Source organism: Clupea harengus, chromosome 25 (genome assembly GCF_900700415.2).
Source record: "Clupea harengus chromosome 25, Ch_v2.0.2, whole genome shotgun sequence".
NCBI lineage: Eukaryota > Metazoa > Chordata > Actinopteri > Clupeiformes > Clupeidae > Clupea > Clupea harengus.
In genome coordinates this window covers 6,481,775-6,504,650 of record NC_045176.1, presented here as the reverse complement: position 1 = coordinate 6,504,650, position 22,876 = coordinate 6,481,775, and the positions used below count along the sequence as shown (strand labels likewise).

Sequence of the window (22,876 nt, the reverse complement as noted above, 5' to 3'; positions counted from 1 at the left end):
TGGCTGCTGCTGGGCCTGCTGGGCCTGCTGGGTGGGGGCTGAGCGCTTGCGGCTGGGGTCCAGTGCAGGGTTCGGGGGTCCAGGCCGTACAGAGGGCGTCCCTCCATACGGGGGTCCCGGTGGCCCCATTGGAGCCCCCTGATGTGGCATCCGGGCCCCTGAAGTCATCCCTGGGCGCTGTCGGTAGAAAACAAAAAGGCGCTTGTTTTAGTAACAATGACAGACAGTTTGATCTCTTAAGTGCATTTTCTGACATCTTCATACACAAATCCTTGCATATGTACACACTCATGCACAGTATCTATAGACAATTAACATTCGATTGTATGATAAACTAAAAAATAAGGATATATTTAGAGACTAAAGATTTTTTTAAACATGAACGTGGGCCTGATGTTGAATCATGTACATTACTTTTTCATCATGCCGTGCTTCTGCCTTTTTGAAAACAATCACTATAGGATTGTAGTACATATATAAATAAAGAGTGCGCAAATGTAATTTGGAGTTCAGACACACAACACCATCTGGTAGATTCCGTTTCTAGGGTGGCTGGAACACTCTGGTTCACTGTGCAACAGCGCTACTGTAGATGTGGGCCAGAGCCCCTCGTCCACCTGTGCCTGTCTGTCCGGAGCCAACAGCTGCCTGGCGTGCCATGTGACAGCATGGATCGCCCACCCCAGTGCTAAGCCACCACAGCTCTGCAAACGTTGGCCCACAGCCTCTCAGGGAAACAGCTCTCTGGAGCACCTGGTCTTCCAATCACAATGGACAATCATCTCCACCACTGCCCCCCCCCCCCAGTGCAGTCCAGGTCAAGGGGTGTAGAAGTTAGCCCCTCTCGACCCACTCGACCCTGGCCCCAAAGTAAGCCGAGCCACAGGGAGCCCTGGGTTAGTGTGGAGGCTCTGGATGAGAACATGTGGACCCAGCGGGAACTGGGAACGGGGCACCGATACATCTCCCCACACCTGTCCGGCTATCTCTCACTCTCAAGGTCGCCGCGGAGGAGTGGAGGGGCACAGAGGGAGGCCAAGGGAGGGCTGCGGCTGCAACAGCCTGCCGGCCGGCCGGCCCGCCATTTAGAGCAGGCAGCACAAATGCCCTACCAGTGAAACCCTAACGGGGCCCTGCGGCTCACTTCTCCTGTTGAAGGTTGTCGTTACTGTCGAAGACAACACCTACATTTACTCTCCGCCGTCGGTTGTCAAGAGTGAGAGGCATGTGGCAGACTCTTTTCATTTTTATTTCCATGTCACTCGCGCGCTGTGCGCACAGAAACCTGCCCTTTTGTTTGTTTGCCACTGTGAGCAATCCTGGCACACCGGAGCCATAAAGGATGAGTGCCGGGAGAGAATTCACAGAGCATTCAAAGAAACTCCTTATGTAACCACCTTCAAAAATGCTTTATGACTCCCAACAACAGAGACCCAGAGAACATGCACACTTGGCATTTATAAAGACAGGCGTACAATTGTCTATGCACTCATTTTTCTCACTTGTGCAAGGTGAGGGACTCCGTCAAGGTTTTTGGCACAATCAGAACTATTATGTTCTAAAGGGGGGACTCTAAGAAATAAACCCGTGGAAAAGTTTACATTCTGACCAGACTAAACAGAGGAGCTTGCAAGGGGAAATATGAAGCAACCTCCTGAAGCTCGCGTTGGATAAGACTGGAACTAAAGACCATGACCTGTGGATCTGATTGGGTGAGTTTGGAAATTGGAACATGAAAGTGATATTGAAGAAGCAGCCTCTCTATAACTGCTGCAACTAGAAATTGGTGTGGGGGGTCTTTTGTGAGCCTGAACATAATGCTGAGGAAGACCCCTAAAAAGAACTGAAAGGATAGTGCAGCAAGATTTGAATATTACAATTGTGCATTAAGAATGTTCTGGAATTTAGTGACCTGTTCCCATCTACCAGACCACAGGCACTAGTCTACACACTTGTGCATGTCATTCAGCTTCGATGGCATCTCAATAACATGTCAACTCATTTCAGCACCTCTTAGTTCACCATCCAAGTCCTGGCGAACTAGAGTAGTTGGACTCGAACACTCCTTGAATACCTATAGACTCTCCTAATACAATATACAGAGCCACTGTGAAACATGCATGGCAAGAGGCTCCACATGCACAGGCATTCTACATGTAGGGCACACAGCACATCCTCAGTATTCCCTCCCATTCCTCCACACGCTGCCTATTCTGCCAGCGCTGACTGCTTCCTCCTCTCCTCTCCTCTCCTCTCCTCTCCTCTCCTTTTCCAAGGCGGTAATATCCTCTTCTTTCCTCTCATCTGCTCCTTCCCCCCTTTCTCCTACTGCTCCTTCGGTTCTTTTTAAAAAATTCACAAAGATATACCAGCAGAAAGCCTCCCTCCTCTCATCCTCCTCGTGTTCTGGTTCTGGCTGCCGAGCAACACTGTGTGTCTGTGTGCCATACCCCTGGCTTCTTCCAAAATCTATAAACACATAAAGGCATAAAGGCATGCTCTCTCTTGCGCTCTCTCCCACCCCTCTTTCTCTCTCACACACATAAACACAAGCACACAGGCTAGGTCATACACTCATACACACACACACACACATAAACACAAGCATACAGGCTAGGTCATACACTCATACACACACACACACACACACACACACACACACACACACACACACACACACATAAACACAAGCACACAGGCTAGGTCATACACTCACACACACACACACACACACACACACACAGGATAGGTCATAGACTTACCACCCCATGGACCAGGAACTCAAAGAGTTTACTCTTGGTGGCTTTGCGGGCTCCACCAGCTGAATCCTCCATTTCAAATCAGAATAAGAAAAAGCCACCTCTTTTTTTTTCAGCTTCTCTCCCCCTCTTTCCCTCAGCCCTTGTACGGTCCTCTCTCAGTAACTCACGCTCCCCTACCTCTAAAGAAGTGAGCCCCCTCCGTGGCCCTCTCTTTGCGATTACTCCCGTTCACTCTCTCGGCTCTCCCTTCAAAAAAACGAGTCAGCGTGTGGTCCAAGTCAAGTCTATGGCAGCGCATGCTCTCTCTCTCTCTCTCGCTCTCTCTCTCTCTCTTGCTTGCTCGCTCTCTCCCTCACACACTGCGAGTGAAGGGAGCAGTGGGTGGGGGTCCGAAAGGGAGGCTCCCGAAGGCCCACTCTGCAGGCAAACATGCATGCAGCTGTTCAACCCCCATAATGAGCAAGCAGATGCATGCCAGCCACAGCCTGCATGGTACAGACCAGCACATACGCGGATACGCAGGAGCAACAGCCTCTAACTGGTTCACAACAAGCAATTGGTGTGATTGACCTAATTATTAAGTATAATCCGTCTTAAGTATTTGTCTGTCTTTTCTTTATTAATTTGTAATCAAATCTAATCGAAAGCCAAAGCTTACAGGTTAGTCACCATGTTATAAGAAAGGAGAGGACTTAACAGAATGTAAAGGTTGAATTAGAGCAGAAAAGGCTGACATACTGTAAACATGTGGAGAGCAACGCTTTAGCATATGCATTAAGCACTGTTGTATGTATGAATGGGTAGTTTACTACTATATGAGCACTGGACAGAGCAATGGACCCTGGGATACGACACAGGAAGTTTGAGCTGAATGGTCGCCAAGTGTACGATCTGGGAAAGTTGTCAGCCTCCCAAATATGGGACAGTCACTTATGCCTGGGGATTTGTGGCCACACCACCACACACCGCACATGTGGCATGTCACAAACACAACTGAAAATATATTTTGAACTGTTGACAGAATTCCCCACATTTCCCCAGTCCTGAGTGTTTGCAACCAGGAGGTGGTCTATTGATACATTTTTGGATTTAGATTCACATCATACAAAGTGCTTTATCCATGGAGTCAGGGAGCCGTTCGGAATGTTGAAGACCCCCTTAAGAACCCCAGTGTCTCTCATACGAAAAAAATACAAATACTACGGAATTGCCCCATTGAAACGGAAGAAAAAGGTGGGGGGAGCCAGAGCAGTGAAGCCTGCTTAAGACCCCAAACCTACCCTTTCTAATCCTTTGATAGTCAAACCATATATAGATCTGGTGCAGGAGTGTAACAATCTGTGGCCTACCTTGTGCCGTTACATTTGTTTGATCAGACTGTGTCTTCATGACAACACAAATACACTATGTTGCATCTAAATAATGTTCAGTTATGTATTATCTTACATGTGGATGAGCCATGAATGACTAGGTAGCTGTGAAGGCCATCACCTAATGCCTGCTCAACACTTTTCTTTCCTGTTGTTAGGCTCAATATCTCCCCCTCATGGAAAAGTCTACATTGACAATAACCGAACAGTAAGTGATACATTTGGAACACTCTAAATAATGATAATCTCCTGAAATGTTGTTGGGTACGCAAACAGGGAGAACAAACTGTCTCCAGGTGAATGACCAAAAGTATTCCAGCACACCATAGAGGTTGATTATTATGGCTACTGTGACCTTGATCGGACGGACATATTCATTCAGGTAGCTGAATCTTATGGAAGCCCTAAACCTCATGTGATAAAAAAAAGTATTTTTATGAGACTTTATCTCGTTATTTCAAGATATTAAGTCATAATTTCAAGATAATATCTCACAATAACGAGATATTAAGTTTTAATTTCAAGATAGCTTCTCATTATTTCAAGATATTAAATTGTAATTTCAAGATACCATATAGATATTTCAAGATAGAATGTAATCTTCAAGATAGTAGCCAATCTTGTTATTTCAAGATATTAAATCATAATTTCATAATACTTTCTTGTTATTTCGAGATATTAAGTTTTAATTTAAAGATAATATCTCAAAACAATGACTTATTATCTTAAAATTACTACTGAATATCTTGTAATAACGACTTAATGTCTACAAATAACGCTTAAAATCTCAAAATTAGTTAGGTTTTCAAGTCTTTTTTGTATCACATATGGATCAGGGTCTGTGTAATGAACCTTTGTCATAACAGAAAATTTTGTTCAAATATCCAAAGTTTTTATTTTTTCAATTTGGGATGACAAATAGTTTTTTTCAGAAGATCAGCGGAGTGCATGCTATCCGATGCTGATGGTGCACTAATCTTCAGTAGCCTAGGCTACATCAAGTCAGAACTAGATGATTTCTAGTGGATTTAGACTATTATAAGTGGACGGTGTACCTGTGAACGGGAGGAGGATGACCGAAGTGTCGAAGTGTTGTATATTGAGAAGTTTGTCCTGTCAGTCCTAAATTTGTCTAACCTACAGGAAGTTGTGGACGTGCCTGCCAGCCTTAAGTCTAAATAATTTTACATATGTTTGTTTGTCTACCTATGGCGGCACTCCTGGTTATCCCAAGATAATCAAGACAGACCATTTCAAATCCAAATGACCACACATTGCACTTTCATACGGAGATATCTGTTGGCAGCCTAAAGTCTACAGTGCAAGACAACCACCTGAACACCGCTCGAGGCTACTCCACTTCAAGTGTTTACAAGTTAGCTGCAATGTGACTCATATGAGTTGTTTGATTACAAACCTTAAAGACAGTCTCATACAAATGAGATTTCATTACTGGCTTGTGCTGTGTGTCTAAATATGATAAACTGGCTGACTTAGTCAATGTTCTCTTTTCTTTCTAACCATCTTCCACCTCTTACTGGAGCTCTATGACCACTGAATCCAACTATTGACTGTTGCTGTGTGCAAACCCTTCTCATACCACTAGAGACACTATTACTTACCCCCCATTCATTTTCAATAGGAAAATAAGCGATTAAAAAATAGTAAATAGCCTAATCTATGCCAAGATAGTCTACTCCTCATAGGCTACAGACACAACCCCACGACAACTAGCCTATCAGGCAACACTTACCCTGACCTAGGCAGAACTCGGGATACCATTACAATGTTGAATAATTGGAGTCCAACACCAATTTTCTGTTTTTACATTTTCTGATCTTCTGACTAAAACAGGAAAAACAGAAATGGTTAATAATCCTAAATTTTAACTTGCCAATGCTGAAACTTAATATCAAAACCATACTTGAACTCAATATCCTGTTTTTCCAAATGTTCATTTGTGATTAGTATTGAACTCAGCGTTACACGGATTCGATTTGATACAAGTGATGGGTCTTATGCTCTGTTAACTATGCCAGTTATGCAAAGTTATTGAAATATAGAGAGACTAGTCTACACTACGATTTCCTGACCCACATCTCAGTGCCTGAAATGAAATGTTGACATTACTGAAAATTAGTAGGCTATTCATGATATCAAAAATTCATGGAATACATCTGAACCAGTTTGATTTAGGCAGCATTCTGCGCTAATATCTCTCTATGTGAAATACGTCACTATTTAAAGGTATCGTGACAGTTAATTTTGCTTATCTTCCTTCGGAGATGCTAGAATGACTCGCCATGCCCAGGTGTGCTCTGACCGCACGCATTCCAGCAACCCTTTTGCTTATGGAGAGGAAATCATAAGGAAACGGTTGGTGACGCGTTAACTGTTGCGGTGGCGTTATACCCCTACCTTTCTTTCCATTGCTGTTTGTCTACCGCGAGATGGAAGCTGCTGTGGCAAAAAAAAACTGAACAGCACTTTATGTCCCGATACTCAGAACTTCTTCGCCGTTTCAGAGAGACTCTCTGACTCCCCCCTCCCCTAGGAATTGAAACGGGATGGACGGATGCTGGCCACGAAGGCCCCGTGTCTGCATAAGCAGCCGGTTTTGACTGCTAGTGCGGCAGTCGCGTCAGCGCACGCGCACACTCTGCCTGAGGATTGATTTAGTCAGTTTAAAGGGAAAGTCGACACGTTTGCTAGCTACACTGCAAAGCCAGAATACGTGTAGACGTGGAACACTTTTCAAACACACTATACAGAGGACCTCCAAAACATTAAACGTTCCAGATTTGAAAACTCTTTAACGTAAGATTGATCATCTGACATCATTCAAGCACTGGGAACTACATGACGGTGATCGTTAACTTCTGTCCTGGAGACCTAAAGCCTAATACGTCTGAAAAAAAGAGGCACACTTAACGAATCCAAAGAAATGTTATTCATTCACCTTATGAACACACTCATTTAACAATCAACAGAAATATATTCAAGATAACATGGGTAAATAAAAGAATGATTTAATAGATTTTGTCTTTGTTTCAAAAGCCATATTTTACACAAATTATTCTTACTGTCCTGACATATAACAGCAGCTGCCTGCACTGCTCTATCACCCTGTGAGAGACAGACAGGCAGATGGACATGCCAGCAGCTTGGACAGTCACAAGACCAGCCATCTTCCCCACTTCCACCTACAGCAGGGGCAAGCTTCAGCTCCTCACTGAGTGCTTGCGTGTGTGTGAGACAAGAGAGCAATAAGGATAGGCACGATGAGCATCTCTTTACATTTAAAAAAAAAAAAAGAAAAAGAAAGAAAAAAAACAACCATTCTAAGAAATTACACTAAGTTTTGTGACAGGTAAAAATGTGCTGTATGTCTGACAATAATGGCAAAGACCTAGGTAATGGATACACAAAATGTGCTCAGCCAAACAAATGACAAAAAATGACATACAAACACACATACAGAAAACACACAGACAGAAAAAAAAAAAAATCAGATACTTCATTAAATATCTGGTCTCTCAGCCGGGAACAACGTCAAGAGTTCAGAGATCCATCTCAAAAGTCCATGTGTAGGCGGTAGTGGGTATATGGGTACACGTGTGAATATGTGTGTGTGTGTGTGTGTGTGTGTGTGTGTGTGTGAATATATATATTTAAGTGGTGTGCATCAAGGGATCACTAACGAACAGGGCGCCACTCAACGGCGGTACATCCCGAATGCCACAAAGCTGAAGAAGATGGTGATGCCCACGAGAGAGGCAGTGGCAGGGGCCGTGAAGAACTGGCGGTACTGGATCTGGAAGTACCAGAGCACGGACAGCATCAGCACAAACAGCGGCAGCATCAGGCTGCCCAGGTTCAGCGCCACGTGCACCTGGTCGGCCGCCCTCGCGCCGGCCGGCATCGCTCGCGTTGCATTCTGGGAGATGTGGCAGTGCAGGACGCAGTTGTCAGCCAGGTTGAGGGCGGAGAGCGTCTGGGTGTCGTCCTGCAGGAGCTGGCCCTGGTAGATCAGACGCACCTGGTGCTCCTGCCCTGCGAAGTACGTCCTGCGGGTAACCAACAAGAGTTAGGCTGCGGCGACGGGAGGCAAGAGTCTGACATCAGTGGGTCACATTAGGACACATTTGCAGGTATATGGAAGACAGTCACATCTCAAGATGTCATTGCCGTCATAGCAACGACTTGTTCCTTTACTTTCTACAGTGCAAATATCCAGCAAGTGGCACAAATACTGACACAAGCAACATACCTGCAAAGCTAACGTGTAAGATAAAGTGTAAACAAATCTGGGACAAAATTGCAGCTGCTCTACTCTCACGTATCTAAAGGCACACAGAACACAAAACATGAAAGTTAAACAGAAGTGAGCATAACCTTGCTGAGGATGAGAAAGCAAACATGACAAAACCCTACCCGCAAATATTTGCCTTATGTAAGCATATGTGATTATGAAGTTCATAACCTAGGAACAGAACGCTGTCCTGACGTATCAACCATAGGATGGGTTTACCATTTCGAAACGTATCAGCAAAGGACACACAACCCTCTCACTGGAAAAGGACCACTTTTATATTCTAACCCCAGTATACAGAGCCTGTGATGGTCCAAGAGACAAAAAATATACATTACTTTGATTCATGGCATAATGTAAGAGCAGATGTGCCCAGTATTACAAAATATTTTCCAAACTAAAATGACGGACTTCCACAATTAAAGTAAATGGGTTGTGTCTGCTGTTTCAGAGTGCACTTCAGTGCAAACATTTAATTCCCATTACCTTTTAATATAGCCAATGGTGTCATCGGGGTGTACTTGGGCAGTCCTCTCTGTGTCATTAAGGAACTTGAGCCTTAGAACCATATTTCTTTGGGCGTGATTGTTCGGGGTGTTGGCTGGAGGCGGCGGGCCAGGGGCGGAGGCACTTGCAGTCGTTGGCGTAGTGGAGGAAGGGGTGGAGGCCACGGCCTCTCTGTGCCTCAGTCCGTCTCTCCCGGGTCCGGCCTCATCCAGTAGACTGGCTTCTTCTCCTCCTCCTCCCTGTTCTCCGGTGTTGCTGGATGTCTGCCCCTCGGCCCCGGCCTGGAGCCCTGGCTCTGGCTCCGGCTTCCCCTCCTCCCTCAGGCTGCTGGGTGTAGGGGTGATGTCACTGGGCGGGAGGGGTTCCTGTCTCTCTGTCTCTCTGGGGGAGGTGCTCCCGGGGCCAGGTGGGAGCAGGTGCTCAGGGGGGTCCGCCGTGTGCGTGGACACCCAAGCCAGGACCAGTACCAGCATCACGAACACCACCCCAAAGAGCAGGGTGACCTCGTCCCCCACACCCTCAATCAGAGCCATGCTTGGCTGCGTCCCCTGACTAAGGCAACGCTATGCTAGGCACCTGTAGAGCAGAGCAGAAAATGACTGAGAATAAGAATGTCAGATGATAGGCAACGCTCTTGTCCTTTCATACATTCGTTCATTTGTTTAAGCTGCTCATGTTATTCAAGACATTTGCAAAACATCCAAGAAGTGTTCTTCAATTATCTGATACCCTATAAATAAACGGAACAAGTATTAAAGTGAGGGTTCTGTTGAAAAACTTTGCCTCCAAGGAACTTTTTCTCCCTCATTTTCTCAACTCAACATCTAGGTCAGCATAACTCGTCTGGTTAATCTTCTGTGATGCAAATAGTCAACCTTTGTACAGAAAACACACACACGACATTTCAGTAACATAATCTATCGGTCTCTTTTAATCACAATCTAATGATACAGACAAAATTGTTTATCGAAACGATGATAATGCCATGAAAACGCAGACTTAGATCTATAACTTCAATGACAATTTAAAATTCAACGGAAAGCCAACCAGCCTCAGCTTGTTAGCGAAGGACACATCATTCGAAACAGCGTCATGGCAGGTGTACTGACACTGAAGCTGGCCATTTGTAAATAATAAGTCTGACCTTCAGCAGTCTAGAGAAAACTCATACGCAAAGAAAATTATGTTGCTACACATTAAAAACTTCTGGTAAGGAAGTCTGGGATTGTTGAACGCAATAACAAACTAAGGTTTACAACGAACACAACATTAGCCGGGTAACGTTACAGGCACAGTGATCGTAGATGTATTTCTGTTGGTTATCGTAAGTGTTGTATGTGCTTTATATTCCGACAGAAGACGCAAGACGAAAGGCAAATTACATGGTTAACGTTAAAACATGATGGAGTGCTTTGCGTTGGAAAGCACCGGAACACCTAGCTAACAATCAAACTAGCTAGCAGGCTAGCTAACGTTATGCAGTCGAACAGTTTTCCTAAAATAAAAAAAGCTCACTGCTGCACCCCAAAGCCGTATTTTTGAGCGGTAAAAACACCCTCTTTCAAGTCAACGGTTGGCGTACACGGGGGTAGTGCTAGATTACTTGCAAAAATAATCATATACTATAAAAAATGACGGAACTTACTGTTGACACATCAAACCGCTTCATAGTAAATAAAATTCTCACTCCGCTCTACTTTTAGTCTCACTTCCTGACTGTTGCCAGGCCGGAAGTGACTCAAGATTAGTGTAGCTGGGAAACGTGGTTCTTACTGTAGTGTTATTGGAATAAACATGTCATGTAAACCTGGCTGTCATTTATAACAGCTTCAGTATTTCTTTCAGTATAACTGAATTTAAGACATGAAATGAATGAGAATTTGAAAACAAATTAGTCGTTTAAATTTTTTAATAATGTCTTTTTACATAGCCATTTTATATGTATATATAAACAAACTTTCCCACCCTTCCCCCTAACCTCATACCAACACATACACCCACTCCATACATATGACCTCCATACATTCAAAAGAACACCATCCTCAATAAATAATCTCTTCCCGAAGAACATCTGCGTAGAATGATCCTTTGAACAAAGCAAAGCAAACACAGCAACAATGGCAGGAGGAGGTTTCCTTCTCTACTAAAGTCTTAAAACCGACTCACATAAGATAATATTTTATCTTCAAAGTACACAAAAAGGCAAGAGCGACTCTAATTGTATGATTTTGAATGATGATAAAACAAGAAGTCCGGATGGGTGTCCATTGGTTTTCACCAAGGATGCAAGTATACATATTGTGTTCACTCCGGTAATACCTTCCCCATGGATAACACAATCATGCACTACAAAGTAAAAAGGAGTCAGATTAAACCCACTGTTTTCCTATCATTTGTAAAATTGATACAGAACAAAAGGCTGGACTTCCTATTTAATAAGCTACAGAGTTGAATTTCTAAGGTCTGTGTATGTACTGTGCTTCAAGTCATTATGGCCACACATCGTAGTGTGAAGATTTATAGACTTTAGATTCCTTGATTACAAAAAACCCAGAAATGATAGGAATATGGTTAAAATCAATGCAGCTACCGCTAACTGAGATGGCTGGATGAGTGGTCAGTCCCACAATCCATTGGGTGATTTGCTATGTCTTGCTTTAAAGGACACCAGAGTTCACAAAGCAATTTTGAGGAAAAAATATAAATATTATCCTTTTTTTTTTTTTTTTTTTTAAACACAAGAGTGGCACATTGCATTAATATCATACAACACATTCCCAAACTCTCTCCGACATGTCCCAGTTTCGTTATTCCCAAACTCTCTCCGACGTATCCCAGTCTCGTTATTCCAGATCTCTCTGACAGTCTCTCAGAAATCCAATTCATTTTTTTGTAGAAACATCCCATTTCACCCCATTCACTAAATAATGTTTGGTTATAAAGCCAGTCTTGGTGTCAAACGGATACCTCTGTGGACCAGTAGACTGAACAGTTTAGTATAAGGGACTGCAACTGAGACGATGTCTGTGGTGCCCAGGCGCAGAACTCCCTTTAGCCTAACAAAAAGCAGCAAACTGTCTATCCCCGTCGCCCTGCTGTCCAGAGGTAAGGACAAAAGCTAAAACAAAAAAACAAACAAAAAACAGCACCACCAGGAAAAGAGGACTACGAATTGATACCCACTCCTTCCCCATCGCAAAGGTATGTTACAACAGTACCTTGTCTGAGACGAATCTAAAACAAATGGCAAAAGTGTCAAAGATTGCTTTGTTTCTTAGAAAGTTGCCACTGGCTCTTAAGCTGACTTGGTATCATAACCTCTGCACAGCGATAGACAGTAACTGTAAAAATGAGAGAGAGTACATAGAAATACAACATTTCAAGGCTTGCTTTATACCCACTCCTAACAAACACCAAGACCCTCGCCCTCCCTTTACCTAGTGTATCGGCAAGTTAGCGCCCTGGCACCAAATCATTTATTGGCCGTGTTCGGGACCATTTTTTCAAACTCTTACACACTCACACCTCTACATACGCATCACACTTTCATCCCAAATTCTACATTAATTTAACCCAAGAGAAACTCTTCCCAAACCACAACTCCACACAAATGCGCACACGCGCACACACACACACACACACACACACAGGCATCTGAATCTCCACTGTCATAAGGGGACCTCCAGCACACACACACACAGAGGCATCTGAATCTCCACTGTCATAAGGGGACCTCCAGCACACACATACACACAGAGGCATCTGAATCTCCACTGTCATAAGGGGACCTCCAGCAGCTTTTTGTGAAGATACTGCTTCACCTCTTCAATGCCATTCAGCTTCTCCAGTTCCAAATACGGCAACTGCAAAGGAGAGGGAGAAAGCAGAGGTGGAGGGAAAAAAAACACCCATGTCAGATACCGAATACGTTTCCTGTGTGCACAGCCTCATACATGTCCGCTGTTCAAAACTATGAATACTTCCTTCCTTCCTACCAACACAGTCATATCCAGCAGCACGTGCGTGTACACAGTATGCAGGTCATGCCCACCTGAAGAATGATGTAGCCCAAAAGCTGCAGGTGGCGGTCCCTCATGGCCCTCGAGCCCACCAGCACGTCGGAGTTGTGACAGTAATGCCACTTGTCATTCACTGACATGATGACCCTAATGCCCCATGAAGAAGAACAGGGAGATTAATAAATGAACATTCATATCATATGTACTTTCTCCCTCTCCAACTTATCCACTAATAATTTGTTACGCACCTTTTTTGTGTTGGTATGTGTCGTTTACATTTACCACATGTATGCTAGCACGCTTATGCTGATTGGTGTACGAATTCATCCGTCATGTTTCTGATTCTCTCCCCTCGCCCTCCTCCCTTCTCCAACTCACCTCTTGACCTGTGGGTCTGTGGAGCCCCTCTGTGCGTCAGGGCGGTCCGGGGGGTGCAGCTGAGGCGGCGAGGTGCGCCCCATGTCCCCCTCACCCCCCTCGGGGTACGAGACACCCTCGTAAAAGGCTGGCAGCTCACAGTCCGGGCCCGAGGCAGCTCCCGTGGGGACGGGCGCACCGCTCTCGTCGTCCAGGATCTTTCCGATGGAGAACTGGAAGAGGGAGTCCGAGCCACCGGCCGCCCCGGTGCCAGCAGGCCCCGCCTGGGCGAGGCAGTCCGAAGGGCTGCTGAGCGTGGAGCTGTCCTGGCTCTCCAGGGAGTGCTCTTTGGCCAGGCTGGAGTAGTAATCTGTGGGGGGATAGTAAGCGCTGTAGTCGAGCGGAACCCCTCCGTTGGGCCCGGCGCGCTGGCCCGTGGGTGGGGGCGGGGGCCGCATGTGCGCGGGCAGATACACCGACTCGTCGCCCGGCTGCGCGTCACCCGCGTCCTCCAGGGGCGGGGGGAAAGGGGAGAACTTCTGGAAGTCAGAGGTCAGCGCCCCCACCGCACCGGAGCCCTCGGCAGGCTTGGAGGACATGCCCACAGACACGCCCCCGGACGACGTCTTTATTGGAAGAACACGACCCGAGCCGTCAATCAACAGGAGGAAATCTGCAGTGACACAGGAGAGACATTCAAGTTAAAATAACTGGATAAGACAAATACCCCATGCTGCAATATGGGGCCTTTATCTCACAAGGCAAATGTGTGTTACATGCCCTTTTCAGGTGTAATAATGAGCCGGTTGTCTTTCTACCTGTGTAATATCCAGGGGCCAACACTTCGTCCTGCTTGTAGCCATGTTCTCCAACCAACTGTCTAAGTGCCTCAGCTACTAGACCCTTGTAGCTGGAAGAAAGGGAGTCAAAGCTCTGTTACCTCACAAGAAAAGGACAAGCTTACAAAGTCAGCTTATAATACAACAAATAATCAGCCATCAGCATCTCATCTCAGCAACTGGCATTACCCTCACTATACAGCAATGGCAGTGTAGTTGGTGGAGAGATTCTGGAAACTTCTTTGTGAACTACCCACACAGATCTGATAACACTGCCACTATCCATTCCAAGTGTGACCTACACATCTATAATGTTATTAATCACCGTTTCCTCTAGGATTGTTTTTTCAACAGCGGGGGTGAAAGAAAAAAAAAAAAGAATCAAATGACACTTGACTGCAAAAGACTTTAGAGGATATGGCCACCGTTCCAAATGCATTTAAGGAAAACACTGTTATTACCATTACACTGAACATTTTAGTCACTGTTGTGCCGTTGCAACTGAACATCCTGTGGATGCAGGGTAGTTCCACTGACCTGTATTTGCGGTTGACCTCATCTGCTGTTAAAGCATGGTCAAACATGAGCACTTTGTGCATGTCCTGTAGTCGTGGCCCACTGTAGTCCCTGTATTCCAGCTCAACAGCAGCATCCAGTAAGGACAAGTAACGCCGCACAATAAGTGCATAAGGGCTGTCTGCATAAAGATGGTCAAAACATGTAAAGGTCCAACCGTAATTTTGAAATTACATGAATTAATTCGCCCAACTTCATGGCAAGATTAGTTATCCTATGGCTATCCATGCATCAAAACAAAAACAAAAAACAAAAATCCATAATCAGTTCAATGTATAATGCAATGACCTTACGTAGCCAACAGGGGTCACCGTGAGACATTCTGCCGGTTAAATTCAAAAGAAATGCCCAGGCGACTGTGACAACAACAGGTCAGTAGTTTTGTGCTAAGTGTCTCACTTGTGACGTTGCTGATGAAGGATGAGGAGAAGACACGATGCAGAACCAGCCCTGGGAAATGCCCCAGCTGGAAGAGTGACATGAGGATGTTGACGGTAGCCAGCGGCGAGCTCAGGGCCTTCAGCTCCAGCACCGTCTCCAGCTTGGAGAAGAACTGGCTCTCATTGGCAGGCCGGTAGCTCATGCGGCTAAATGGGAACACTAGTTTCTGGATGACCTGAATGGAGAAAACAGAGTCGGAGTCAAATGTTGGGGAGTTAAACAACGGATAAGTGATTATTACACCGGCTCTCTGGCAGAAACTGATTTATTCCGGGGTTTGATGCAATCTGATTCATTAAATGTGGCTTTTACAGAAAACAAATAATAAAAAAGAAAACCTGACTTTACTGACCTTGCTGTCCAGGTACTCGCCCTTCTTCACAAGGAAATCAGCTATCGTGTCAAGGAGTCGGGTCTCTCTAAGTCGGTGACGGGCAATGTATTTGGAAATGAGCGCCATGGTGTAAGGGGTTATGCTGTCCGCTTTTTTGGGAAGTTCCTCTGATGGAGAATATAAGGATGGAGTCAGAAAGTATTCACTCAGTTTATACTTCACAGCAGCCATGCAGGATTAATAGCTAGATGGAAAAATATATATATAACGGTATGTAGAGACAAACTTAAAGCAGAAAAAGCGCCATGAACTGAGACTAAGAGAACTTCTGACCCGAAGGGAAACGGCTGGCACTCACCTGCCAGGCTGATGATGAACTTCTCCTGCCTGTTCTGGTAGAACAAGTGGGAGCTGAAGATGAGCTCCAGGCTCTTGTTGCTGGCCTCGCGCGCGCAGGCTGCCAGCATCTCGTCCAGCAGGGCCATCTCGTGGTCGCGCACGCTGCTCACGCTACTCAGCGTGTGCTTCACCAGACGCAGGATCTTGCGGTTGAGCAGCAGCTGCTCCGGCGGCGGGGGCGTGCCCGTGCCCGCGCCCACCTGCAGGGCCCGCCACTTGGTGCGGTAGTAGGAGAGCAGCAGGAAGAGCGTCTGCGGGTGGCGCTCGCGCTCGACGTTCTTCTCCAGGCCGGCCAGGCAGGCCTCGATCAGCGGGTGCTGGCTGGAGGGGTGCAGCTTCATGCTGCTGCTGAACACCATGGAGATGTCCTTCTGGTTGAACTGGGACAGGCGACCCTGTGACTCACCCTCTAGGACCTGAACTATCTGAGAGTCGCTGGGCAGACCTGGACAAACATCAGAGGGGTTGGGAGGGGGGTGAAACGGTATATGCGATGCGGTGTCATATCTATCTTACAGCTTCTATGAAGAAAAGAGCTGACACACTCCTTTAATAGGTCAGTAAGTGAGGACAGTAAGTTGATGTTTTCGGTTCTTATTGTTATGAATCAGCTGATGCTTTTCTCTTAAACAGAAAGGAGACATTTAACATTCTTAAAAAAAGGTTACAGTGAATGATCTCAACAGCTCAAACCTCCTCACCCCTCAAAATCCATTCACCAAGGACAGCAACAGAGCCAGTGGTATCCAGCCTGATAAAGTGCTCACTCACCTAGTGCAGCGACTGCATAAAGGCAGTTGACAATGCTGAAATTGTCAAACTTGGAGCAGTCGTTCACGATAGCATTACAGAGTGTCTGGAAGTCGGGGTTCTCCAGAATCTGCCGGCAGGGGTTTTCTCCACCCGATCCCCCAGGAGAGGTCACCAGGGCTCCCTCCGCCGGCCCGGCACCCACCGGCCCAGCTCCTGAGCCCCCGCTCTGCTGCAGCAGCAGCAACTGGCCTATCTTCTGCAGAGCGATGGGGTAGTGGTTGTGCGAGATCTTGCCGGGGTTCTGGGTGACCCATCGGAGCACCTCGTCCACGCCGCGCGAGCGGTCGATCAGCCGCTTCATGGTGAAGAAGGTGTCATAGCTCATCTTCTCATGAATGAAGTTCCAGGTCTTCTTCTTGCCATGGTGGTGATGGGCGTTCTGCTGGTAGTGTTGAGAGGCCAGGTGGGAGGCCTGGGCGTGCGTGTGGTAGTGCTGTTGGAGGGGCTGGTAGTGAGGCCGGTGCCCGTCGAGACGGCCCTGGTAGATGGGAGGGAAGTTCTGAGGGGGTGGGACCTGTGGGTGATGGGGGAGCGGATGGTGGTGGTGGTGATGGTTCTCCAGCATGGGCTGCCCTGCCCCAACAATGCCCACCCGCCGCCCTGGCTTGCCGCCACTACCACTGTACAAGCGTGTAGTGTACATCCTGGACAAGAGACTTGCAGCCAGAGAAGTAGGCTGTCGAAGATCCTGGAATTTGCCAAGCGTTAGGCAGCCAAATCGAGAGGGCAGCCAACGCATGGTACATAGGGTGGTCCAACACGGAGCCACAAGACATCACACCTGCACAGAAAACAAGCAATTTGATTCATGTGCATGTGTGAATCCAGGTGCTTCCGCACTTCACAATAGTATACAACGGGCAGATATTATTTTCTTACTCCAGCGGTTACTTTCAGCAGTTACTGAAACCAAGTCTATGACAAAAACACATTATCACAATGTAAAACATCCTGTACTATACACAGTGCGCTACATTTTGTGAGGAAAGAGCTCAAAATGAAGTACACTGACAGGTGAAGACAGACCAATCATTTGTGAGGGAAGTTAAAGCCCCTCTGATGACAACTGGGGAAGAAAAAAAATAACTTTATAATTCCATCTGATAACCTAAACGTTGTGTTAGGAAGTGTACAGTCAGGATAGCAGGTTGTAATGTTTTCTGTCAAGATCAATTAGTGATATTAGATACATCACAATATTAGATACTTAGTATTGAAATCTAATCGAACAGTGACATAAGCACTCAAAATGCACAATAGAGTAGCTGACATATATGGTAAATATGTTGCCTAAAGTAAGGTTGTTTGTACTTACATCTTTGATCAGAACTTTGAAGAAAGTCCAGGGATGATGAATATCTCCCAAATATGACTGAGCAAGGTAGCTACAGCATTATCACAGCAAGCTAACTGGCTAGCTATGCAGGTAAATTGACGAGGAGGGCGTTTGGCCAACTAGGTCCAGCTTCTCATTCAATGATCAAACAAATCAGGCACGCAATGTGTATGCGACACACACGACTACAATATCACCCTCTGGCCTGTCATTCGTCATTATCAACGTTAGAACGTTGTCATTCTATATGAGGCCTGGAAAAGGTTCCAAACTAGCATGCTAAGAAATGTTGACCCAACTTAGCCAGAATGCTATCCAGAGTAAACAGCCTTAGGAATAGCATGCTAGGCTATGTAGCTGGCTAACTGGATTACTACTTTAACAGCTTTGCTAGCTAATGTTAGCGGAGTTAAATGTCATCAATTCAGAAGAAATTTTGCAAAAAGGGGAAACTACACATGCACGGTATTACGTTACTTTATCAATCACAGATAAACACACTAACGCATCACAGTGTGTTTCGGTGACTGTTAAGAGTGTGCTTGTGTAAGAGCACGCAAAATGTGCGGTTGCATGTTTAAAACATGTCACGGCATTTTAAAATATAACGTTAGCTAGAGACTATTAACAATTCGCGTTAACCAGTGCTAACTGCCAAGCGGTGAAGCGCAATTGTTGAGTGACAGGCGTTTCTGTCGTTATGTCTGAGTAAAACCACTTTTAGCAAGCTGGATACAGAAAGATCTCCACCCCAAAAAAGTTGACATTAAACGCATGTGCCCTCATAACCTGCGATCCTCAGCGGATTTCTGCGAACGACGATTCACCGCACTTCACTTGGAACCACCGGTGTCGGCCATCTTCCCGGCAGGCAACACCACAGAGGGCGTGTCATCGGAAATTTCACTTAATGCCAAGCAGTCCAGTTCACACAACACAGAAAGACCAATCGTGTGACTGAGCTAATGTAAAGCCCATGGCGGTGCCTTGAACCATAGAGAAGGCCAAAGTTTAAATACGTGTTTATTTTTTTTCATATTGTTATTCTCATCTTGCATCTGTGGAGGACTTTAATTGAATCCATTGAGCGCACTCCCTTTTTAATACAGTCACTGCGGATTAACACCTCTGACACACCCACAAAACGAGAAATGTCTGTACCAAAATGTACCGTTTACCTTTTTTTTGTCAGCACCGTCAGACACAAAAACACAAATACATTTTCACTGACATGTTTCAAACATATATCTTGTCAGGAGACTTTACTTATGACGTACAATTCTTCGTAAAATTCCTCCTGACACAAGGCGACAAAAGCCTGGATTTGTAGTCATTTTAATTATTAAAGAATTGTATTGAATCAGTTACTGAATTAAAACAAAACAAATAGGGAAGATATTTTATTTTTAGGTTGTTGAAATCTGTTGGTGTTGACAAATTAGGCATTTTTTTCACAAAACAAATGGATTTCGTGTAGTAAACATTTGGGTTTTTTCTGTTGATACTAGCTGCTAACAGAACCTACTTAATAAATTCCTCAGAAATTCGAAGACGGTGTTGAGTTGAGGTGATCATGGTTGTGACAGTGGAGATATTAACATTACGATTTTAAATATTCAAGAACTATCAAACTTATCACAGTCTGTCTGACACTCAATGTATTCTGCAGAGGCGAAATGTGGCAAGGGGTCCTTCAGAGCGTGTCACGTCGCTGCGCTGAACCCAGGTCCGGCCACGCCCCCTTTTCGACTTTAAGCTCACACACCTCCGTTACAGCCTCAATCACCTTACCAATCCCCTGATCGCCTGGACCTGCCTCAGTCACGTTCACATTCACCCGATTACACGATCACCTGCGCCTGTCACCCACACTATACTTCTCACTTCCCTCACTTCCACTTGGACCTCGACTCACTACGGACTAAACCCAAAGACTACAGCTCCTGACCGGTTGATTCCCACATTAACCCACCACGATTCTGCGACTCCCAGGTCGCTCGGTTCCTTCCAGAGTCAGACCGGTCATTTCCACATCACCAAAGCCCCTCTGAGGTCGTGCCTGGAAAGTTTGTGTCTGCTATCCACAAGACCTGCTCGATCTACCCAGTCTCACCCATGGCTGAGTGATGCCCTCCGAACATTGCGCTCCAATCTCAGAGCAGCTGAGAGAAAGTGGCACAAATCTGCAGCACCCGATGATCTTGCAAGCTGCCAGACACTATTGTCCTCCTCATCCAGCATCCCTGCTGCTAAGAAGGCTTTGTACAATGACAAGATCAACGGTGCAACTGACGCTCGGAAACTATTCTCCACTTTCAAAACTCTGCTCTACCCTCCTCCTCCTCCCCCAGCTACCAACCTCACTGCTGATGCCTTCACCTCCTTTTTCACAGAAAGTGGCAGCTATCAATAACCAATCATCCCAACTGTCTCCAAGGGCACAACCGATACTCTAACATGTAACTGTCCTACTACATGTCCCTCCATGTCTCCCCCCGTTAAGGGCGCAACACAAGACCCAACATGCAGCTGTCCTACTGCATATGGTCAGTCTTCCCTGGTTAAGGGCGCAACACAAGACCCAACATGCAGCTGTCCTACTGCATATGGTCAGTCTTCCCTGGTTAAGGGCGCAACACAAGACCCAACATGCAGCTGTCCTACTGCATATGGTCAGTCTTCCCTGGTTAAGGGCGCAACACAAGACCCAACATGCATCTGTCCTATTGCATATGGTCAGTATTCCCTGGTTAAGGGCGCAACACAAGACCCAACATGCAGCTGTCCTACTGCATATGGTCAGTCTTCCCTGGTTAAGGGCGCAACACAAGACCCAACATGCATCTGTCCTATTGCATATGGTCAGTATTCCCTGGTTAAGGGCGCAACACAAGACCCAACATGCAGCTGTCCTACTGCATATGGTCAGTCTTCCCTGGTTAAGGGCGCAACACAAGACCCAACATGCATCTGTCCTACTGCATATGGTCAGTCTTCCCTGGTTAAGGGCGCAACACAAGACCCAACATGCAGCTGTCCTACTGCATATGGTCAGTCTTCCCTGGTTAAGGGCGCAACACAAGACCCAACATGCAGCTGTCCTACTGCATATGGTCAGTATTCCCTGGTTAAGGGCGCAACACAAGACCCAACATGCAGCTGTCCTACTGCATATGGTCAGTCTTCCCTGGTTAAGGGCGCAACACAAGACCCAACATGCAGCTGTCCTACTGCATATGGTCAGTATTCCCTGGTTAAGGGCGCAACACAAGACCCAACATGCAGCTGTCCTATTGCATATGGTCAGTATTCCCTGGTTAAGGGCGCAACACAAGACCCAACATGCATCTGTCCTACTGCATATGGTCAGTCTTCCATTTTCGCAACTGGAAAGGGCCCCCTTTGGGATACTGTCATGCAGGGGCAGCATAAAGGGCACTTCATATCGGCACCCTTTTCCATTGGAAGGGCACCCATAGGGATCATGAAGTTTGCATCATTATAAGCATCACGTTTTCTCCACTAGAAGGGCACTCATTAAAACACATTTCCCTGCTCTAGAGGGCATATCGTCATCATTTATTGCATTAAGGTATACCCTAGAGGGCACCAAATCACTTTATTTTCATTAGGAAGGGCAGCCAACAGGGCACTTTAGCGCTGCTTTTTCAACCACAGGGGCGCCAGTGGCTGAACTTCATGAAACCAGACAGTAATGTAGCACAGATCAGGAAGTGTGGTGAGACAGGACAGCCCTGTCTGTCTGACTTTGTGATTTAAGATAAATCTATGAGAGGTTCCGCATTACAGTTTAACTGAACAGTTTGCATTCTTGTACATTACATTCTTGTTTTATTAACAACTGCACAAAAGTAAGAACCAAAGCCAAATTTCTCTAAGGCCTGAAATACACAGTTGTGTTCAACTGTGTCAAATACCTTAAAAAAAACATAATATAACTACCGTTATTGCCAACGTCAGCATAGTCAATAAAGTCTAGCACAAGTCTGATGTTATTTTGTCTATGCCTCATAAAAATCAATTTGGGTTTCGTGAATATTTTGGTCCAAAACAGCTTTTATTCTTTGGGCAAAAATCGGAGCTAGGATCATTATTAAGAAGCCACATTGACTGCCAGTTGTCAGTGCAAAGCAGATCCTTCCTAATCTTTGGAATTAGGGTTAAAAATCCTTGAGATTAGGTGGGAGGGAGAGATTAATTTCCAATGCTTTCTGTATACACACCGTGGGGGAAGGGGGCGAAACAAGAAGCCTGTTGCACACGAGGAAATGTGGTTCAACCCGTTTTCAGATTGAACGCACCCTGCTAACCTGAAACATATAACTAATAGGCCTAGTCCCTTAGTAAATGATCAGTTGCATGAGATTTTGTGTCCCTTCGTCCAGTTGTTGGAAGGGAACAAACGGAACAGACTCAGCAAGGACAGTCCGGAGTCGGGTCCCCTGGAGTGTCGTCGTTGATGGCCAATGCTCCCTTGGGGGTGAAGGGCTAAAATTAAAGGACATTTGCCAAACATTGGTTTTGGTTGCCTTTATTAGCCAAAAAGCCATCAGTTAGCATTATGGAAATCATTAGGATGCACAGGAAGGTAGGAAAGGCTCCAAGGAATGTTTCCCCTCAACTTGCGCTTGCTACCTACTGTCTAGAATAGACTTGAAGACACATTTCTGTAGATATACATATTTTGTCCATAATGCTGAATTTCAAAAGAACTTTACTGGAGACATTGCTTATGATATTATTAAATGCATTTCATTGCTTATTGCATTGTCCACTGTGTTCCGTCATCA

The 22,876-nt window shown here is 45.7% G+C and overlaps 3 protein-coding genes across 7 annotated transcripts in view; all 3 read right to left on the bottom strand.

Moving 5' to 3' along the window:
- smarcd3a (SWI/SNF related, matrix associated, actin dependent regulator of chromatin, subfamily d, member 3a) overlaps positions 1-6,978 on the bottom strand; it is a 20,932-nt gene extending 13,954 nt beyond the window's left edge. For 2 of the 3 annotated variants that reach the window (XM_012817538.3, XM_012817539.3), the window contains exons 1-2: positions 2,763-3,284; positions 1-177 (exon numbers count right to left, since the gene is read on the bottom strand). The exon at positions 1-177 is cut by the window's left edge and continues 23 nt beyond it. In XM_012817538.3, the coding sequence (XP_012672992.1) occupies positions 1-177; positions 2,763-2,834 (249 nt within the window). In that variant the 5' untranslated portion in view covers positions 2,835-3,284. Of the gene's footprint in view, positions 178-2,762; positions 3,285-6,550 lie in introns of those variants that run through there. The other variant, XM_031562863.2, reaches the window with a different exon arrangement.
- Positions 6,979-7,145: 167 nt separating this feature from the next.
- Positions 7,146-10,703, bottom strand: tmub1 (transmembrane and ubiquitin-like domain containing 1). Its single transcript, XM_012817542.3, has 3 exons — positions 10,597-10,703; positions 8,931-9,527; positions 7,146-8,199 (listed from the first exon to the last, which is right to left on the bottom strand). The coding sequence occupies exons 2-3, from the start codon at positions 9,482-9,484 to the stop codon at positions 7,848-7,850; spliced, it is 906 nt and encodes a 301-aa protein (XP_012672996.2). The 5' UTR covers positions 9,485-9,527; positions 10,597-10,703; the 3' UTR covers positions 7,146-7,847.
- A 139-nt stretch (positions 10,704-10,842) lies between these two features.
- On the bottom strand, positions 10,843-19,013 carry fastk (Fas-activated serine/threonine kinase). 3 transcript variants are annotated; one of them, XM_031562861.2, is made up of 11 exons: positions 18,045-19,013; positions 16,688-17,510; positions 15,876-16,361; positions 15,536-15,684; positions 15,142-15,358; positions 14,704-14,863; positions 14,146-14,237; positions 13,349-14,000; positions 13,003-13,117; positions 12,697-12,814; positions 10,843-12,651 (listed from the first exon to the last, which is right to left on the bottom strand). In XM_031562861.2, the coding sequence occupies exons 2-10, from the start codon at positions 17,466-17,468 to the stop codon at positions 12,728-12,730; spliced, it is 2,739 nt and encodes a 912-aa protein (XP_031418721.1). In that variant the 5' UTR covers positions 17,469-17,510; positions 18,045-19,013; the 3' UTR covers positions 10,843-12,651; positions 12,697-12,727. The 3 variants fall into 3 exon arrangements, with proteins under 3 accessions (XP_031418721.1, XP_012673021.2, XP_031418722.1); XM_012817567.3 differs by having other exon boundaries at positions 10,843-12,814; XM_031562862.2 differs by lacking the exon at positions 18,045-19,013 and adding an exon at positions 17,742-18,004 and having other exon boundaries at positions 10,843-12,814.
- Between the last annotated feature and the right edge of the window lie 3,863 nt (positions 19,014-22,876).